Source organism: Trachurus japonicus, chromosome 5 (assembly GCF_045865225.1).
Source record: "Trachurus japonicus isolate A0001 chromosome 5, Traja_1.0".
NCBI classification, from domain to species: Eukaryota; Metazoa; Chordata; class Actinopteri; order Carangiformes; family Carangidae; genus Trachurus; species Trachurus japonicus.
In genome coordinates this window covers 37,120,984-37,142,686 of record NC_140911.1, presented here as the reverse complement: position 1 = coordinate 37,142,686, position 21,703 = coordinate 37,120,984, and the positions used below count along the sequence as shown (strand labels likewise).

Here is a 21,703-nt window from a genome sequence, read left to right as displayed (position 1 = left end):
CTATATGATACAGTATGTACAGCACATGATATACCAGTATACAAAACGAGTGTGTTATCTGTACTTATTTTTGAAATTGTTAAAAACAGCAGCAACAACAAGAAAATCTTAAAGCTGGAACCAAATATTGTTTGGCATGTCAACTTATAAAAACTGACTAGACATATACACATAACACATACTATACTGTACATACCCAAATATAAACAGTGTGGGGACAAAAGCAAGAAAAATATACAGTACTTAAAAAGAGAGTGAACTGATTGTTATCTGGTGCTTCAGTGACTCAGCAGACTGAAAGATGAAGTGGTGAATCCTGGGCTGGATGTCAGCTGCTCCCTCAGCTGCTGCTCTTGGTCAAACAGCTCCTCTGAAGAAGCTAAGGACGGTGTTGTCCAAAACAGGAGAACTGAAACACTGCCTCAAGTCATAACACAGACATACACACATTAAGATGTAGCTGAGCCACCAAAAGCACATCTGGAAACCCATCATCACCCAAGGAACAAATCATAAGAATCAACCTTTTTTTTTTTAAATACCTTTTTGTCTTTAATGTATTTACAAGCATTTAATCTGCTCTGTAGGTCTGAAGTATTACAAGCATTTCATGTTCAGCGACCCTGGCCATTTGCTTTTTAAAGTTGCATTTTTGCTCATTTCACTTGAATGTATCTGGTTTTGTTTTTGACAGTTCTGTGGACTGACTTGCATCGCTTCTTGAATGCATACCTCTACCTCTCATGAGGTGTATGTACATATCAACGCAGGGCAAGCCAAGGCTTTCTGGTTATTAGGACATAACCCTTGACCTCAAACATCATACATGGACAATGTTAACAGTTCCTTTTCATCTCTGCTTCCCCTTCATCCCAAAATAATTTTGTATTACCCTGTTTAAACTAAACAGTGTGGAGTCCAGGGAGGCTATTCATTTCGCAATTATTATTTTTGTTATTATAATTAATTATATTGTTATTTCTGTTCTGTTTGTGAGCATCTGCAAATGTTAAATAACTTTCATATTTGCAGTCCTTAAAAAAATAATAAATTAAAGAGTCCAGAACCTATGTATCTTTTAAGTCTCTTCTTAAAAAGTAACAAAAGAAAAGTAAGTTAAAATTTAAAACAAAAATATTTTCTATGTATAATACAGGTATTTAGTGCTTCCGCCGTTGGAATCCAAACTCAAAATGGCGGCATGTTTTCAGAACCGTACCGCAGAAAAAAATTCCAGCCGTAAACATGTCATCCTGCCCACACACGCATTCTGAATGTTTGTTCTGCTGTAAGGATGCAGTTCGACTACGTCATGTCCCCGGGTGTCGCCCTCGTCAATTGTCTTCCGACTCCTCCTCCGCCTCCCGCAGCCAGGTGAAGAAGGCCGTGACAGACTTGAGGGCCACACCCTTACCCTGCTGCTCGGCGGGGTCTTTGCTCGTCTCCCACTTGTAGAAAGCGTCCTCGGAGATGACGTCCTCATCATACAGACAGTCAAAGAACATGCGGAGGAGGTCTGAGGACAGAGCCAGAGAGCAAATACAAGTCAGTCGCCGTCTTACCTGCGACGTGAAGTGGATCGATGCTTTGAAACTGAAATCTCACTGTTGAGTAACTGACGTTTTTTCTTTTTCCTGTAAATGCGTGCAGACACTTTCTATTGCAGGTAAGGGCTGCGAGTTGGATGCATGGCAAAGACACGCTTGAGCTCTGTGTATTATGTGAACACAGTGTAGCCTCTCTCTGAATCCTCATTGATCTGATGGACCATTGCTCAGGATTTACTTAATTATATTTAAGGGTTTAAATATATTTTTAACACAACAGAGAATGAAACTTAGTACCCGATCAAAGTATGATTACATTTCTGAATTTTTGTGAATCCCAGCAGTTTATTACACATTTCCTAATGATTTAATCAATTTAATCACTACAGAGCGGAAAATAGATGGATGGATGAAAGAAAGCATCCATCAATTCATTCATCAATTGATCAATCAGTTCATAGGTTCAAACGTATTGTTGTTGAGTGTTGAACATATCTGTTTCATGAATGAAATTTAAGACCCTTTAATACCAAAGGCATTTTTGAGGGAAAAGAATCTAATGTCTCGCCATCTGTATCCCAAGAAATTTACAATTTATGAAATAGTACAGTCTTTTCTTGTTTTCAATGGTCTGACATACAGTATCTGCATATTAACCAGACAGGGAGGGGGTGAGGTGAGCGTTGATTCTCAGCATCAGGCCGTATAACGTTTACATCGTGAGCAGAGACGGCGATGGAGAGATGCTCATCATGTTGCTGAAAGCCGAAGCACATCTCTGAGAAATCCATTTAACCTTTTCCTCTGAACTCTGCATAAGAAGCTAAATACTATTAAATGAGACCTGATAAATCACATGACTCCACAATAGTTTGTTAATAATCCTTTTGATAATCTGTGAAACCACAAGATTAAAAAATGAATATTTATCTGATTCTAGCCTCAGTAACTTTAGATCAACAAGACCTGTTTGTGTTTGCCGTTGTAACCAGTTGCAGAAACCTGTGAATGTGAACATCAGTCAAGACTGTGCATGTTGCATCCTGCAATTAACTCTAATCGCATTTTTCCTCCTGAGAGACGCTGCAGTGAGTGTATTAGGAAAAGGTCATCTGAGGCCACAGTTTGAATCCTGCTTAAACTATCAAACTTACATCAAGTTAATATTACAGAGAATTAAATGCTGAAATTCAAAAGCTCGTGATGAAAGGTTTAAGTGCTCAGAAGAGGACGGAAATCTGAATGTTAGCAGTTCTGTGATAACAATGCAAACGTCATCTGCTGATGAAACTCACGAGACAAGATTGAAAGCTTCAGAGCAGATAAATGGATGTTGTGGTGAGATTAGGCAGTCTATTGTTTACATACTGCATCTGACTACCATTCAATCTTCTCTTGACAAGAAATGAAGCAAAAGAAAGAAAATAACCCTCTTTTATTCTTATTGGGGGGGAGTTAAGTAGCAGAACTTACTTGGAGGCTGATCGAGGGCGACGATCAGCGCCTGAAGTGCATAAAGTGCTTGCAGCTGTCGCTCAGTGTCTGAGTTAAGGTACTTGAGTAATACAGGCAATCTCCTCTGGATGATGGCCGTGTCCACTCGACAGTTGGTGTTATCATCTGTGCAGTAAAGCAGGGGGCAGAGTAAGTACAGAGTGCGCTGCTGAGCTCTGCGCTTGGCAACGTGTAAATATTGCAATCAGTGGTGCGATTTGGGCAAAATGTCGGAGTGTGTCCTGCAGGTGGTGGAGTGCTTACCTTTCACTGCTGCCTTACACACAGCTGTCATCAAAGCCCTCAGGAAGGGAGACGAGCTCATCTGAGAGTCATCTAGGTTTGCCTGAGAACCGGAGCACAGAGGAGCAGAGGAAACATACAATTTGTCAATTTCACACAAGTCTCAGCTCAGCAGTAACACCACAGAAGAAAAGGAAACCATTCGTAGAAGAGTACAAAAAGCAATGCACAACGTGCTACAAAGTGCTGGTAGGAGCGGCAGGTCTGTGTCAGGGTACGGAGAGCAACCTGACACAGACCTCCACCCTCAGACTCATCACTTGTCCTGGGTGGGTCTGCTTGTCAGTACTGCGAGACCGAGTCAAGGCTGATTAAAGACCAAGACCTAGAAAGAATGTAGTCGATTCCAAGACAAGACCAAGACATTGACCTTGACCTTGGTCTTGGTCAAGACCTAGACCTTGAAAATGTGGTCAAGACTGGTCTTGAGACCAGTTTGAGACCAAGACTGGGAGTACCACCTCACTAACTACCCAACTTTAAGCAACAGTTGCATGATTTTTTTTTGCATTGACCTCAGTTGTACAGTGGCTACAGAGGCCGTCACTGTGAGTGAGCAGAGCAGGTTAGCGCAACGCGCTGCTGTGTTTTGAATTTGACTGCAGCAACAGTTTTGGCCACATTCTTACATATTGTACCTTTAAGTATTTCGGTAACACTTTACTTGAAGGTCTCATCATAACAGTGACATGTCACAGTCATGAACATGTCATAAACATTATGTCAATGTCATAACACCTGGGTTTGTAGGGTTAGGGTTAACTGAATGACACCTAATAACAACGTTATGACATTGACATGATGTTTATGACTGTGACATGTCACTCTTATGACAGTCATATGAGACCTTCAAGTAAAGTGTTACCAGTATTTCACATATAAAACAAACTGCACCTCTGAATATTAACCACCATCTTGCAGAGTTTGGATGAAGGTTGACGACAAAAGTGTGTATTAATGTGTCAGTTGCCATACCTCTACCCAATCAAAGATCTGCTCATCACTGGCCATGTCCTCCAGGAGGAGTCTCTCCAGCTGTTGTCTCAGCTCCTCAGGAGACAAGATCCTTTTAGACAGAGCTGCCTCAGGGCTGCAGCTGTCTGTCTGAACGAACTGGAGTTTCTGTTGTGTCAAGAAGAGAGGACATTGATATGGTGACATGAAGAGAATGGAGAGGATTTTAGAAAGTGTTCTTTATCAACGAATTTTAGACACAGACTGAGTTTTTCATATGACAACAGTAATTCTTGATTTGCACAGTGGCCTTCATCACTAACCTGTTGTGAGATGAAAGCCTGGACGTCATCTCCCTCTGGTAGGAAGTCGGTCCAGTTGAGGCAAGATTCCCTCCACAAAGAAGCCACAGTCCTATGGCTCTGTGGAGACAAGACCAGACAACTTCACATCTCCCGCTCTGAAATGTGTTTTTAACTCGGTGCTAAAGGCTGAATAGAGCTTTACCAATATGCGTGGAAGTGATGACTGAAAAAGCAGTACCCATATGAGTGTTGCTTACCGTATGTTTGCATAGTATGTGCAGTATTTCAGAAATTAAGATCCCAGCTCTTCCCACAGGAAGCAAAGGTTTGCTTAATTCACTGTGAACAAACGGAGAAGGCAAGAAATTTAATCAGGTTAAATACATTTTCAATATACAAAAAGCTTAGTTCACGGGGAAATCTGCTGTAATCTGCTGTGCATATGGACTCCTTTGGAGATAAATGAATTAGACAGGTCTAGTCATGTCAGTACCTAAAGAGCTCTCTCATAGAGAAGCCCCCTTCCCTCAGCACAGGGCTGAGCAGCTCGGCCAGATACAGCCAGATATGGGGAATGTCGATGGCCATGTCATCCGCTTGCTCCAGGGTGTCTGCAAACCTGGACAAAAAAAAACAAACAAGAACATGGTGAGGATTAGAACTACAGCATGTTATTTTTTGAGCACAGACAAAATATAATCAAACTCAAATTAGCGTTAATTGTTCACAAAGTTTGGAACTAGAAAATGTTTTTCTTAAGTAGCTGAAAAAAAAATGACTTCATCTATTTATTTATGACAAGTTAAGGACGATAATGTCAGGAAGGTTAAAAACAAACAGCGTTTCATTGTAAGATATTTTTAGAAGAGAAATTTTATATGAGCTATTAGAATTAAGGAGAAAAACAATACATTTTGAACTTGTGCTTGTATAAAATATTGCAGTATTTTCACATCAACATACCAACTAATACAACATGAGCAGAGGTTCAAAAACAGAACACAAAAACAGCTGCCAGCACTGCTTTTCATATCAGTCTCAATGCAGTGTGTAAATGCTTTCTGTATCTTATGTGTCTCTGTGGGGAAGAGCCGGACTGAGTGGAACGGTGCGCTGCACACGGCTCTACAAAAGGAGTACCAGCTCAGATCACAACAGACCTACATTATGAGGCCTACATGAGGAGGGGTGTGAAGAAACCCTCAGTTCATTGTGATACTGTGGACAGATTTAGATGCAGGGGTGAGAAAGAGCACTTCTCTGCAGAGCCGTGTGCATATGTCGCTCAACGTTTGCAACAGTCGCTGTGTAGGAATGACAATCATAAAAAAATAAAAAATAAAAAAAGGATTCAGTGTGTGGACCGACCCTTTGTAGAACTGGGGTTTGGCCATGATTCCTTGCTGCAGCAGCTGGAACAGGAGCTGACCCATGTGGTCCCGTGTGATCTGACTGCGCTCCAGAGTCGACTCCACTCCGACGCGCACGAAGACGTGCAGCTGAGGGCCCAAATCGAACTCGTCCACACACTGGACAGCCTCCTGCAGAGACCAGAGAAGTATTAATATGACTGACTAACTTGGAGAGTGTAGGGAGGAAAAGAGGAAGTGGGGAAATCTATTGAGCAGTGCAGTATTTATTTCAGTATATGCATCTTAAATTAGACACATCACTGTGTGGCTAAGTAGTTAAGACTAAATGTTTTATTTTACGTTGTTGACATGAAAACATTCTGCATCAGTTAGATGCCACAAGCTTCACCTGCCGTTGTGAGTCTCAGTACCTTGTAATCGTTTATGTGCAGGAACTCGTCGATGATGGACTTGGACTTCCTCTCTATCTCCTCTTCAGAGAGAGCAGGTCTGTCCGGGGTCTGGACCACAGGCTCAGGTTTCACTGTCAATGCAAAAACAGCAGTGAGAAGGTGTCTGTCTGTGTGGTTTCCTAAAGCAACAACCTGCTCTCAGACACACATCATGTCATGGCTTATTTAGAACAGTTCAAGCCTCAACATAGTGATCATGAAGGAAAGTTTAAGACAAAATGTGATTTTTTTTTTTTTTTTGGATATTACACAAAATCTGGACAGAACAGATTAAAAGCCACATCATAATGTTTATGGACAAAGCTAATTTATTATACAGTATATCACAGGATTTCAACTTGCTGTTGCTTCAAAAATAATTTACATGTGTGAATGTGAATAAAAGCACTGAAAATAAATATGATGATGAAGTAATGGTGACAATTAGGATAAAAATGTTCTTGTTGTTGCTGGTTTGATACAAACTGCAGCTAAAGTATCAAATCTGATGCTGCGTTACTGTAAAATAGATAACAATTCTTTTGATGGCTTGGAAGTGGCAGGGAGTAAATCTCGGTATGATAACAATTTAGAATGTCTATGTTTCAAATACATTTTCAGTTTGATTTATTTGTATTGCACCAAATTCAGTGCCGCATGTCGTGTGTTGCTGAGCTCAGTGTTGTCTCACCAGGCTCTCTGACTCTGCTGCGCTCCGGCTCCGTTTTGTCCTCGGTGACGCTCGGTCTCCGGGGCTCGGCTCCCTCTCGCTCCCGGTCTCTTCTGGGCTCCTCTGAGTTTTGACTCTCCAGCAGCTCCTTTGAGCTGCCTCCCCTGATGAACGCTCCGGGCCGGGATGATGGCGGGGCAGAGATCAGAGGCTTCTCGCTGCGCTCTCTGCCCGCACTGCTACGACTGCTGGAGAATAAACAAGTCAGCAGGGATGCTAGCGTAAAGAGACACATCTCTATTTGGGTATTGACATTTGATCCAAGTACGATCTTTGTCTATTTTGTAGTAAAAAGATGAAATCATGACATTATTGTCACTAAAACACAAATAGAAAATCAATCGAAAACCATAATTACAAAAGTAGTATTTGTTAAAAACTGAATAGACGTCACACGAGTTAATCAGGGTTTCAAATACCTAAGGTCAGACAAATTAGCAGAGAGGAAGGGCTGATGTATTAGCATTCAGACAGACAAAGACATGCTCTTCAGAGGGCGGCAAAAACAAGCTGACAGGAGTCCTTCAAAAGACAATGATTCAGCCTTTACCTTCCCAGAGTTCTCCTTGAGTCGAAGTCTGGATTCTGTGGCGGCGTGGTGGAGGGCTGGGGTGAAGGCGTGGACTGCAGCGCAGAGAAACGGTTGAGGCCCGCTGTTCGTGATAGTTCTGTGATGGAGAGATAAAGTTGTAAGACAAATAAAAAGAAGAAGAATGACCAGAAAACCCTGGGTAGAGATTGTGGATTCTTAGTCAGTCGTTTAATCACTGCATAAGCTGCACGTAAGAGTTTTATTAGAAGTCAGGACCAGTAGAAAATACTAAATCAAAAAAGAGAATGAGTTTCCAGCTGGCTTCAGACCAAATGTAACGTGTCAGTATGTGCCGACATGTTACAGTGAAGAGTCGTGATGAATTCAGAATTGGAGCAAATTTCCAAACAACAATCCAACATTCGCACCCACTTCCATGGAGTCACTGGCCAACTGTGTGGAGGTGGGAAAGCAAGCAGGTCTGACCCTCCCTCAGGCTCTGTTTTTTTTATCTTCACACTGTTACTTGTCAGTTTTCATGTGTACAAACAGGAGCAACATCAAAAGAACCTTCAGAGAAACACGTCTGAGTGTGTGTCGTCCCATTTTAACAGTTTGGTTCTGTCCCTTGCTTTGACGGCTTTTATTTCTCCTGTTTTTGACTGTGGCTGTTTGGAACGACTACTGTATGAACATCTTCAGATTGTGGTCAGATGACACCATGTAATGCTTCAAGTACACTGACACATGAAATCTGTGACATTTAAGACATTAAACATGTCTACAATCAGTTATGTGTAACTGAAACCGTCAGCGTTGTTATTCATTAGATGTTTAACTGTTGCAACTTAAATCTTTGGGTTGGTTGCAAGGTCACAAACTGATGTGTTAGTGCTAGTGCTTTGTGTGATGAATGAGGCTCTGAGACATGAGATGAGAAATACTTGGCTGTATGATGAAATCTATTTTCACCGTCTACTCGGTTGTGTGTTCTACCTCCAGGTCTTTTCATGTAAGGATGCTTCAGCTCTCTGTGTCGTCTCACCTGAATCACTGGCCTTGGCTCCTCCACTGCTGCCCTTCACCCACGTGACTTGAGCTCGTGGGCCCAGCTGGATCTTCTCATCCATTTGAGGCTGCAGAGACAGTATCATTTAAGAATAAGCCTCCTGCTTTAAAAAAAGGAAACGACACAAGGGAAACAGACAGCACCAGGACGAAATCTGAACAGAAAAAACCTAAATCTACAGGAAAAAGATCTTCACACATTTGAGCTCTGCAAACGTCCAGCAGAGGGAGAAATGTGTTCATTTTTAGCTCTGGCTGAATTCAGTTATCAGCGAAACGACCGTATTAATGCCATACAGTAGAGTACAGACAGTAGAGTACAGCCCAACCTCTCTGTTCAACTAGCACTGTAACAAGGCAGAGTGCATCCAGCAGGTGGAGCGCCAATAAAGACTGCAGTACCGCATAGATCCAGAGGGAGGAACCTCACACTGCTGAATATGCACTGCAAACCACAATAATGTTTATCAGGTGGGAACAGGGACAGTTTTGAGTTAATAGCCCTGTTATGATGATCCACAGGATTCACAGGTGGAAGAGGAACCACTGGTGAGACAGCTCGTCGCTGACACGGAAAAACACGAGGTGAACTTGTCTCGACATGAAGAACAATTTCACCAACTTCTCTAAATTACAAGCGAGACTTGGAACAGGCAGTAGATTCCTCACACTGTCAGACACAGATGCACATCATGCTGCCTTGTCATTAGTTTAGGTCAGTGGTCAGTCCTGGTATCACAACAACACATCGTTCAACTTCTATTGGTCTGATGGGAATATCTAACTAAACCCTTTTAGATCCATGAATTGACTGCTTCTTAACTGAAGGGTGAAATTATGGGTGTGAGGAAACAGCATGCTGTGCTTTTTCTGAGACTGTTTTGGTTTGTGGACTTTAATAGGTGCTGCTGAAGAGACTAATGAATAGCAAATTAATAGTATAAATATTTAGCTTAATGTAACTTAATCCAGCCCCGGCCTGTGTCATATATCAACACTATCTGACCATGAACATGTTTGCATTCACACGAATGCCCCCCATTCTCCTGCCATCTCCTAGTATTAAAGCAGAAGTAAGTGATATATTTGTGTTAATATAAGTCTTAAATAGTTATATCTTCCGACAGCAATCACTTACATAGAGTGTTTGGACTGAAACACGGGTCTGTCAGTCACTCTGCTCTGCTCTGAGCCGAAGAGAAAACATTTATCGTATCCTACAGTTTTTATCCAATGAGGAGAGAGAACGGCATGCAGGGCTGTGTGTGCAGCCAAGGGACGCCGTGAATGTGGTGACGTAGGGACGAGGACTGTTATGGTGCATTCAAGGAAACTCGTATTTTTCCGACCGTGAAGTGGTACCAGTTCGATCTGGTACGAGTTCACCGGTCGGAAGTTCCGAATGGCCGTTATAGTGACTTTCACTGGTAAAACAGGTCGGAAAAACACGAGTGGGTTGCCTGAAACGCTACAAAGTCGTAAGTTGTGACTTGAAGCTGTAATTTACGATTTCAAAAGCCTGCCTGGAACGCAGCATTAGCGAAAACGACCGGACCACTTACTTCTGCTTTAACAATGCTCAGTATAGTATATAAAACATTACATCTCGTTATTATATAATCAATATTTATTAATTATTATAAAATACCTGCATCAATCATTATTTATATTTCAGCTCATCTGCAGGGGCGTCCTGACCCACTTTATAATTCATTCATTAACTTGAAGCTAAAGTAATTGTGATAAATGACACCTGATAGCTTTTTCAATTGCATTAAGTGTAATAAAGTATTATTGTCCATCATATCTGATACGATATGTCAGTGTGGATATTTGATGACAGGTGCTACAGATGCGTGTTGAAGGGGTTTTGACACTCAGAGCAGCTCTGTCACGTCATGATTAAGACCATTAAACTGCGGCTCATTTGTTTTGTGGATCAACGGTTTGGTTACAGGGTGCGTTCGATTTAAAGCTGTCAATCCAGGAGCAAATCTCTGTCGTTATAGCCAACATCTAAACTGTATGACTTGGACCTTGAAGCTGCAGCCACACAGAGTTTATCATGTTTATATATGTATCATGAACAGTGTGGGACAGACAATAAATGGCAGTAAAAAGGACAGTGTGCCTATATACTGTGCACTTTTAACATAAATAAAAAATAAACCACAAAAAATCTTGGTCTTCCTCAGCTGGTGGCGCTCTGGCCTTGTGGGCTCCTCACCTTAGAGATCTTTGGGATCTTGTTGGGGTCGATGGTCCTGCTGTTCTTTGTCATGGGCACAGTGTTCCAGGTCTCCTCTCTCTGCACACGCTGATCTCTCTGTTCTCTCTGCTCTCTTGGATCTGCGGAGACACACCCACACGGACCAATGAGAGGAAAATCTTCAAAACGGGTTTAAAAAATGGGTTTCAGTGCAGACGACGAACATAATAATGCAGTCAAACGGCTGTGAAAGTGGTTGACGGTGTGACATTCCTGAGCACGTCTGTAGCATGCTGCTTGCACATGATGATGAAATATTATAGGTCAGCAAACAGATGGGGGGGGGGGGTTTCCTGTCTGCTTTTGGGCACAATAGCGTCTCTGCGGGCTATAGGGACAGGAAGTCTGCCTGTAGGCTTGCAGGCTTCCTGAGTCACTATAGCTGTGCCGATGTGATTCTAAGCCTTAAAGAGGATTTACGCTGCAGGCCTGACCTGGCCGTCTCTTGCTGTCCTTGGAGAGCAACTGCTGGTGCACTTTCCTCTGCTCTTCTTGCTCTTCAATCTTCGCCTCCTTGTGGATTTGCTCGATGGTTTTCGGGCCCTGGTCGGCTCTTCTAGACACCCAGTTGTGCTTTAAAAGAAAAAAAAAAAACATGACATCAGAAACCACAGACAGTTGTGTCACATTGTTTAGTTTCAAACTGATTCCTTTGTTCTTGTGTCTGAGGCCATTCAAACGACAGCCCTGAGAATATATATATATAAATGTGTGTGTGGGTTTTTATCACAGATGCAGCAGAGCACACACAGAAGAAGTTGTCAATCACACAGGAATATCCTAATGTCTGGGGACACGCTGATGAATTACCCAATGATCACAACTGACAGAGAGATCTGTTAACAAGCTTATCACTTTTCGACTAGCATTACAACCCATCATTTGCCATTAATATTTGTGTCATCCCATAATGCTGAACACGGAGCTTTTGTTTTTAAACAAAGTGGATCCTTGCGCTGCCTTAAAAAAAAAAACAAAAAAAAAACAGCTTCACTCATTTTAATTTAAAATTTTGACAGAAGCGCAGCACAGTGGGGAACTCAATCTGAGGCAGTGACATTGATTCAGAAAGCTCGTCTTAGGCGAGAGGTATCAGGGAATCACAGTTTAATCAATGCAGACATGTCTCTATTGGAAAAAACGCCACATGACACTTGTAATGTCGAGTCATTTGCTCCCCGTTTGTCTCAATTCCACAAAGTCCTTACGTCTTTGTCCTGCAGTGTTCTGATGCCGGAAAACTTAAATGTACCCTCTCTTACTTGTTTATTAGTTGGTTTAAAATAGAGACCAATACTGCTGCATTTTAATCTATATACTAAGATGAGGCTGAGGCTAATTTGCAGCCGCAGTCCCTGGTTAGGCAAAACAACACAAATGCACTGCGACAGAACAATCAGGATAGGAAAAGGAAAAAAAAAAGCACCAGACAACACGGGCTGTGCTCTTGCGAGTATCCATGTGTGCATGAATTTGAGAAGACTATGTTTACATTCACATTTAGGTGCTAGACTAGACCATAAGTACATTTGAAGATACAGAGCCATACCTGTGCCAGAGGCATTAGACTAAATGTACATTGTGTTAAACTGTGATCCATCTATCTGATGAAGTTCCTCAGATTTTCCATGTTGAAACATCATCTTGTTATTTCTGTCCACTCTGGACACACTGCACCTATTGTGTTTCTGTCCTCCAGGGAGAAGGATCCCTCCTCTGTTGCTATTCCCGTTTCCTTCCATATTTTCGACAGCTGAAATGTTTGTTTTTGTCCTTATCCAATCTGTGGGTCTCGGGATAGATGGTTGAGTTTGGCGTATTTCAGTCCATAGAAATCAAAGGGATTTGATGTCATAGATGTTATGAGACAGGGCGGCTAGTAGGCAGTAGCCAGCTTCTACTTACTCAGCTGGTTTACTGATGAGATTCTACCTGAAGAGGTGAAGCCATGGGACTGATCAGCGTGTGGGTTCTGTATTTACTGGTAGTAACAGCTACCATGCCAGCTCATGCTTATGTCAAAGCACACATAGCTGTCTGGATTTATTATATAGAGAAGTGAAAAAAAACACGCACATCCTTGTAGCCCAATGTTGGGTGGGGGCTGGACCAAAAAACATAAAATGAAGGTGAAAAAAGTCTGCAACACCAAAAAGAGGCTCTTCCTCAGATGTTACATCACATATAGTATGTACCTGAGTTCATTTGAAGACTGTGGAGTATGGACTTTCTGCAGCTGTGTATTAAATTAAAATAATAAATAAAAATGTACAACCACACACACACACACACTTACCAATCTCAGGTCTATGACATCCTGTAACATAAAGCGTATCCGAGATGACGTCTTCCTTTCCTTGACGATTTTTTCCATCTGATTGAAATACTGATCCATTCGAGGCTGCCGAGAAAGAGAGAGAGAGAGAGAAAGAGACTTTATTTGAGACATGAAGTTCATATTCTCTATGTCTCCATTCGACCTACTGGACAGCTGGTTTCACTGATTTCCACATTAGGCTTTCACTAAGTCGACCAATTGTTGAGTTTATTACTTGGAACAGGAGCCGTTCTGACCGCCCAAGATTAAATTGGATTTTGAGACAGCACTACAAAAATTGTAATAGCCTAAAAAGCACCGATCCAAATCACTGTAATGACCTGACATTAAAAGGTCCATGTTCAGGAAATTACCATATTAAACAGGATGGGACTCATCTGAAGGACACAAGTGATGATTTATGATTATGTTCTTTGGTATTTAATACAAAAGTGCACTGAGATCATGAGATCATAAGTAAATAAGTAAAGCAGAATCTGATTTTCTTATTTACAGCTTCCTTGGTAAGATGGTATTTCTCTTGCAGGGGGTTGATGAGGATCAAACCGAACATCGCAGCACAACAGAGAGAGAGAGCATGAGGGCCCTCGGGTCAGTTATGTCTTTCCAAACATCTGAGGACTCTAGCTGCGTCCAGCTGGGAGTCACTGATCTCTACTCGAGAGCCAGTCAGACAGAAAACAGTGAGGGGACACTGTGGGGATATTCCTTTCTTCCTCATAACCCACATAAGCAGTTTCTCCGCCTGCAGAGCTGAATTTGGCTAAGCTGGTGCCGGATCAAGTCCCACCGCAACCCGAACTGTGCTGCTGTAAATCAAAATCATCGCCTGAGTCCAAGATCACCTCCTGTCCAGGTAAACCAGTGTGGGGGAGTTAATCTTGGTGGCATGGCAGCAGAGACACACTGACAATCCTATCTCTTGGTTGTGGGTGTCATCCCTGCAAACACCTGCAAATTCTTCTTGTATTTTATTCCTAATGGGATCTAGTGGAAATGTCTACAGCTTTGCATCTGTGGACAGTGACAACAGATACTTTCAATGTACCAACCTCGGATTATTCACATGTTTCGACAATAATTGCGGCAATAATTTGATTTCAACGGACTGTGATCAGCAATGTGTGTAAAGCAATGAAGCTCCAAATTAAAAGAACAGTACAGATTTTTTGGAAAGATGCTTATTCCCTTTCTCTCTCCCCTTGATACCGCTTGAGAACATGATCATTAGCTAATCCAGCTCACCTTGGCCTTCTCAAAGTCGAGGTCCTTGCCGATGGTGGTGAGCAGTCTGCATAGGCACTCTAAAGACTCCTGGTCATGGTTCTTCAGCAGCTTCACCACACAGTCGTGCATGATGGCCTCCGTTAGCATCTTCAGCTTGAAGAGCTCGCCGATGAACTTGATGTTGCCGATGGAACGCCTGCGGGCCTTGTCCTTGGCCTCCTCCAGCTCCTCCTGGAGACGGTCGCGCTCCGTCTGACGGGATGGAGGAAACGCTAATCAAACAACAGTCTTTTTTTTTTTAAATTCTCTTCAATGTGAAAAGTGGTTTGTTGCGTCACGTACCGATGCAGCAGAGTCCAGCTCCTTCTGCTTCCTCTCAAACACCACATCGTCCACCTTGTCTTTCTCAAACTCCTTCTGACACCGGTTTAGCAGCAGCTTGCGAAAGTTGACTGTGGAGTTGGGTTTGTCTGTCATGGGCACTTTGAGCTGTCGAGAACAGATATGGTGGATGTAGAAGGGAAAGAGAAGACAGGTAAGACCAAGCTAAAGCAACCGTGTCTCTTATTTTATAACTTACATGCTCAGGTTTCCATGACATAATTAAGATCATTGAACTCGGGGCAGTGTTTAGCTCAGTTGGTAGAGCAGCCGCCCCATGTGTTGAGGCTATAGTCACTGCAGGCGATCCTGGTTCGAATCCCGCACCAAGCGGCCCTATCCTGCATGTCATTCCCCCCTTCTCTGCCTCCCATTTCCTGTTTCTCTCAACTATCCTGTCCATTAAAGGCAAAAAAGCCCCCCCCCCCCCCCCCAAAAAAAAAAATATATATATACAGTATATATTAAAAAAAAGATAATTGAACTCAGCTAGGGAAATTGAATTGACCACCATTGAGTATTTATAATTGAAGATATGCATTTTATGACCAGCTGATTATTATGAGTATTTCTTCCCAATGTAACATCAGGCTGCTGGAGATAGTTTCCATCTCACAGTTTCTTCTTGAAAGTCAAGTCAAGTGGTATAACATCATCATCACTGTACTGAACTGTGCTGCATTTCATGGCCCTATATTTTGTCAAGGCAGAGCTGAATCAACCTGTTTGCTGTGTGAACACTGAAGATGTTGTTGACTATATATTGAGATGCACATTACATTGCACATCATTCAGCATCCAGTAAATGTAAATGTAAGAGCAATATTCATGCACTTCTCCTGCCCAGAGTCTGTAGACAAGTCAAATGACCTAAACCATCAACCTTACAAACAGCAGCCTCTCTACAGTGTGTGCACTTTTCATTCATTCATTACTGTCACTACGGCGATCGTGCTTACCGTGGCGAGGCAGCGGCACATGTTTCCATAGGCCACAGAGAAGCTGGGCTCATCGATGGCCTTCTCAAAGACCAGGTCGATGACGCCTTTCAGTCTCTCCTCCGTGTCGATGGTCAGGTCCGTCACCTGCTTCATCAGCTGGTTGAACTTCTGAGGCGTCAGTTTGTTCAGGATGCTGCGCACCTTCCTGAAGAGATCCTAACAGGAAGTGGGTCACAACAGGGAGTTGATCACTAAAGCCGGGTTAAGACAACACGTTGTTTTTTGTTTTTTGTCTTTGACAATGTCAGATTAAACAATCACAGTAGCATAAATTCTTGTGCCTCGTCAGGAGACTGGCAGCAAGTATGCCCCCGACCAATCATCGTTCACGACCGACCCTGCTCGAGAAGGCATCACAACAAACTGCCAATCATGGCTACCACAGCGCTGTGTGTGATGCTTAACGGTCTTTAGCTCAGAGGCGAAAAGAAAAGGGAGAAAAAACGATGGTGGAGCCGTTCCTGGGTCTGGTAAAGAGGACAGTATGGTTCTGTCTGTTCTTCAGAGAGAACGTGAGGTACATTAATGAATGTGTTCACCTCAAAATCATAAACTTACAGTGCGTATATGAAGCCAGCTTCACTGTGTGTAAACAATGCGTCAGAGCGCTCTGTCATCCCATTGGTCAACGTCAAAGTTCACGTCGTAGGAGATGTCACAGTCAGACTAGGCAAAGAAATTCAAAAAAATTCTAACATGCTAGACTTTCTTGAGGAAAAAAAGGAGCCTGGAGCACACGAGTCACTGGTGATGCGAGTAGTTTACTTAGTGCAAAGCAACAAGACCAACGTTTCGACGTACGTCTTCATCAGCTTCATGCTAGACTTTCTGTCGTAGAGCGTCCAAGATGCAAAATTGCTGTTCGTCAGTAATGTCACGCTACAGGTCAGTTCATCATTCTCGATGTTCATAATCGGGCCCGACGCTGGAAATTAGTCGGCTACAACAAAATCGTGTGAAAATCGGCCTGAATTCGTGGTCAGATCCTGCCTTAAAGTCATCAATCACAAATAACTTGGAGACTGTTTTGGATGAGACAAGAAAATCGATCTCTGTTGTGAGTTCAATCCAATGGATATCTAACTCTACAACCATCCCCCATCCTTATTTAGTGTTGCATGTGTTCACATGTGTGTGTGTGTGTGTGTGGTACCTGTGTTCTCTGTGTCTCAGGATCCTCTGCAGGGAGTTCCCTCTTCAGGCCGGGCTTCCAGGCGTTCTCAGACTTTTTCAGCTGCACGTCATCATTTACAGATACGTTCATGATGATCTTCCTGGGTGGTGGCCGCCGTGCACCAATGTTCATAAGCTGCACATGCAACGAAGGAACATAGTTGTGATACTGCCTCTACCATTTACACACAGTTTTCTATTTAAATCAGTCACCACTAAATGTTCTGGTTCAGTGACAGTTTGTAGACAGTCCTCTTCTCTCTCCCTCTCCTCTCCACCATGTTCACATGTTGACATCATGAGACCAAGACAACACTTTGATCAAATTATTGAGACATTGAGATCTTTGTTGTGCTATAGCCACCACTGTTGTTAGCTTTTGTTTGAGATAAAGAAATGGCCGTTGCATCCTTCTATTTAAAAGGCTTTCATGATAGAACATCACTGTAGCATGAACTTTTTATAGGGATATTCTTGTCAAAAATCCCTAACTTTTTGTGAGTGTAGTGTAAACGTCTTGTCTGGAAAATACAAGTATGTTTCACACATTTCAAGTGTGGTAAAGGAACAGTTCAACATTTTGAAGATTCTTAAACACTACTATGCTGAAGGTGAAGATGAGAAGATCCTTGCTACTCTCATGTCTGTACTGTAATGTGTATGTGCAATCAGGAGCTCATTAGCTTAGCTTAGTTTAGACTGTAACAGGGGAAAGCTGTCAGCGGGGTTCCATGCAAAGCTGAAAATGATCTGACTAGTGCCTAGCTAAGCTTATAGTATCCTTGACCCAGCTTTATCCTTATCCAGCAGAAATGAGTTTTATCGATCTTTGTGTCAAACTCTTGGCTAGATAGCGAAAAGGCCTGTTTTTCAAAATGTTAAACTAGGTTTTTAAAGCCAATCAACCTAATTTGACCCTGACGAATCAAATCTCTTCTTGTATCTCAGAGTGCTGAATTAACCATCAGCTAATGTATCAGATTACTGACCTCCAACATAATGTCACAAACCAGTGCACATTCAGAATCAAAAAACTGTTTGGTAAATGGTAATACAGATAACATGACGCATTTAAGTTGGGAAATATTTAAATTGGTACAGAGAGTTCAAAAAAAGGTAGAAAGAGTAGGTGTGTGTGTGTGTGTGTGTGTGTTTTTTATGAATGATTATGGCAGGTTGGGAGAGCGTGTGTGTGCCTGTGTGACTCACCGCAGCGCCTCGTCCTCCAGTCATCTGCCTGCCAAAATCTGCGAAGGCAGGTGTGAAATCAGGTCCTCTGGAAATCACCCTGGAATCCACTGCTCGAGATGGCAACTTGTTTTGGTTCATCTGTGTGACATGTAACATACACAGTACATCATCATCATCATCAATATCATCATCATCATCAACAGCAGCATCAACACACACCAACACCTACACCCACACCCACATACACAGACTGAAGCTAACAGCAGGGGGAGCAGTCATCCCCTAATAGTCCTGGCTACAGGGCAGAAGGAGTCAGACTGGTGTGTGAGTGTTTCTAACTCAGTGGTCCCTTAAAGGTGATCCCTTGTAAAAGACAGTCATGCCACATTACTGGCTTTTGGTTTATGCATTTTCACTGTACTGTCTATAAATTGTTCTTGTCGAGTTCAGTGAGAGAACCAGATGTGGGGGGAGGGAGGGAGGGAGGGAGGGAGTGAGGGAAGGAAGGAAGAAAGGAGCACAGGAGAGAGCGAGATAGTTGTGGGGGAGGAGAGAAGAACAAATCCAGCTCTTTGTCTTTCAGCTGCCCTTGACTTTCTCTCGACTCCTCTCCAGTGAGATTTCACCGTCTCCCACAGAGAATATGAGACTATGGGATTGTACCAATCAACTGTTCGCCGGTCTGGTTGTTCTTTTTTGGAGAGGTGGGGGAGGGGCATGTACTCTTAACACGGCCAAGTGTGACATAATAGCAATGTGATTTTAATCAAAACAGCATTTCAGCGGGCCATATGCTCCACCCATACATATGTGGGATCAGAGGAACGAGGCGAACTCTCTGTGGCGCATCTTTGATCCAGTGCGCAAGGTCTAACAAAAGCCATGTCTGAAACGCACCCTGTTGCTGCAAACAAATGATAAAGAACACAGCTCCACAAAGAAGTGTATTGAATAATTAGGATGCATCTCACTGTTACTTCCATTATTGATTTATCTTATTTATCACATAAAAGCTCTGCTACCTAACATTGCGAACTCGCAAAATTGGCCCTTGCAATTTCCTAGAGCCCGAGGTATTGTAGTCAAATTGCTCTAATTTTACTAGTGACACTTCATTTACGGTGATGAAAATGAAACAGTGAATCAGTCCTCACATTTGAAAAGCTGGAGTCACAGAATGCTTTAGTAGATTAGTCATCGAGCAATATGCCACTGTTACAATAGAAATAGAAACTAAACTGAAATATTAACGATGCATAGCTCTTTTTAATTTACACTAGTTTAAGTGCAAATTCACTAAAATAGACAAAATAAAATTTAAAACGAAAAGTTAATCAACAATTCTGATAATAAATCTGTGAAACTGATTAGAATTCAAAGATGTTATAGAAAACAGGAGATGAATTTGTTTTGAAAATTAATATCAAATGAATGGATGATTATAGAAATAATGTTAATGTAAAGCCAGAAAAATTCTCTCAAAATGTAGGGACCTCCAGAGGATGTTCTGCACACTGTGCTGATGACATTTCCATTAGTATATCCACACTCTGCCTCTGAATGTGGGAGTATCTGTACCGTACCTTGTCCAGCACCACATCGCTGATCGGTGGGAGTCCCTCAGGCTTCTGTATGCAGGCAGGCATGAACTGGAAGCCCAACAGGAAGTCCCTGTCATACTGACGCTTCCCACTGGATTCAGACAGGTCTGGAGCATCGAGGAGGGTTCAAGAAAGAAAACCAGTCAATACAGCAGGTTTACACCCTGCCAACTCCAAAAGGCACAAAAGAGGATGCGTTTTGGGCGCAACAATCATTGCGATTCCACTAAGACGCCTGGATTTTTTTCACATTTTGGTTTAACCTATGGTCAAATTTCACCAAAGTCTCAAAGAGCGTCTTACCGTCCACGTCCTGTGGAGCCCCCGTGGAGCTCTCCTTGTCTCCAGGTGTGGCTCCGCTGTCGCTGCTTTCCGTCTCTGAGGTGTGGCCCGCTCCGTTCCTCATGGGCTCCATCTCGGCCTCGCCGTTCTCCTCCGGGGTGGCGGGCTTCCTCTCAGCCTCTGGGCTGCTGACGGGAGCTGGAGCTGGAGCTGGGGCTGGGGCTGGAGCGGGAGCGGGAGCGGGGGTGGAGGTGAAGGCTGACGGTAGGGGCACAGGGCTGCTGCTCAGTGGAGCCGACTGCAGGGCCTGGTCTCCAGCAGGTTGATCCACTGGCCTCGGCTCATCCTTTAAACGCAAGATTCAGTTTTCAGACCCACAAAATTTGTCGGTAAGCATTACGCCCTGCTTTAACATCATTTAGGAGGATAATAAATTATTAACAGCTCAGCGGTTGCAGTCAAGTAGCTCTCTTTGAGTGTCTTGTGGGGGATTTAAAGCACAAAGGAGCTCTCTAGGTAATAAATGAATGCCCATCACATTTAAAAACTACTAGTGTCACAATTTATCAAGATTACACCATCTATAATTATCAGTTAAGAGGCTATAAGGGGGTCATCTCCAGTGAGGGTGAAATGCATCAACACAAAGAAAGAGGGAAAGGAAACAGATGAATGAATAAAAATAAGCGAGGGCAAGGGAAAGGAAAGTGACGACTGGGAGATGATTTGTTTTTAATCCAAACTCTTATTATGGATTTCCATAACGCGTCATCTGCCAATTATTTTCTCAATTAATGGTTTCGTCTTGTGTATCATCAGTCAATTAAATAGTTAGATAGTTAACACATCCATCAAAATTCCCTGAGGCACAAAAGTGACACCTTCAAATTAATTTAATTAAAAAATAAAAAATTACTTACAGAACCTAGAGGCGTTTTATTTGTCGACTGACAAGAGAAAGCAACACATGCTCAAAGCTGAAACCAGGAAATGTTTGGCATATTTGCTTTTATAATTAACCAATTGTCAAATCATATGCTGACTAATTTTCTTGCATTCGGAAAATTGACTAATTACAGCAGCTACTTGTTGCTGCTTTAAGCAAAGCTATCCAGCCTCGTAGTGCTTGTTCTGTGCAAAGTAAAGAAGTCATGGCGCAGTCTGAGTCTGTAACGCTGGTATTGGTGGTGCGAGCTTTCTCCCACAGCTACGAAGCTAGAACAAAACAATAAAGGAAAGGAAACGAGAACAGGACAGAGCCGATTTTACAGTGACTGGGTCTGCTGAGCCATGAAGATGATGGATAACTCCTTGCTGTCGTTCTCTCCGACGATAACAACACCCCAAAGTCATTTGTGTCTGCTTCCCCAACCACACATGTGGAAACATTTTCAACTTGAACTATTGCCCACATTGTGCCTTTCCTCTTCTCTCTCTGGCTCACCGCGGTGATACTTGGTAGTCATTAAAAAAAAGAAGAAGAAAAAAAGAAGCTTATACCAA

General features: G+C 42.6%; 1 protein-coding gene across 3 annotated transcripts in view; it reads right to left on the bottom strand.

The window, feature by feature from the left end:
* Nucleotides 1–525: 525 nt before the first annotated feature.
* The window catches only part of eif4g3a (eukaryotic translation initiation factor 4 gamma, 3a), a 50,272-nt gene continuing 29,094 nt past the window's right edge, over nt 526–21,703 (bottom strand). For all 3 annotated transcript variants that reach the window (XM_085777770.1, XM_085777772.1, XM_085777771.1), the window contains 22 exons: nt 20,222–20,546; nt 19,901–20,025; nt 18,336–18,455; nt 17,107–17,262; nt 15,912–16,109; nt 14,914–15,060; nt 14,590–14,823; nt 13,303–13,407; nt 11,441–11,579; nt 10,965–11,086; nt 8,715–8,805; nt 7,688–7,805; nt 7,099–7,322; nt 6,387–6,499; nt 5,972–6,144; nt 5,097–5,222; nt 4,861–4,942; nt 4,622–4,720; nt 4,320–4,466; nt 3,306–3,387; nt 3,021–3,167; nt 526–1,516 (listed from right to left, as the gene is read on the bottom strand). In XM_085777770.1, coding sequence (XP_085633896.1) covers nt 1,335–1,516; nt 3,021–3,167; nt 3,306–3,387; nt 4,320–4,466; nt 4,622–4,720; nt 4,861–4,942; nt 5,097–5,222; nt 5,972–6,144; nt 6,387–6,499; nt 7,099–7,322; nt 7,688–7,805; nt 8,715–8,805; nt 10,965–11,086; nt 11,441–11,579; nt 13,303–13,407; nt 14,590–14,823; nt 14,914–15,060; nt 15,912–16,109; nt 17,107–17,262; nt 18,336–18,455; nt 19,901–20,025; nt 20,222–20,546 — 3,255 coding nt within the window. In that variant the 3' untranslated portion in view covers nt 526–1,334. The remainder of the gene's footprint in view (nt 1,517–3,020; nt 3,168–3,305; nt 3,388–4,319; nt 4,467–4,621; nt 4,721–4,860; nt 4,943–5,096; nt 5,223–5,971; nt 6,145–6,386; nt 6,500–7,098; nt 7,323–7,687; nt 7,806–8,714; nt 8,806–10,964; nt 11,087–11,440; nt 11,580–13,302; nt 13,408–14,589; nt 14,824–14,913; nt 15,061–15,911; nt 16,110–17,106; nt 17,263–18,335; nt 18,456–19,900; nt 20,026–20,221; nt 20,547–21,703) is intronic.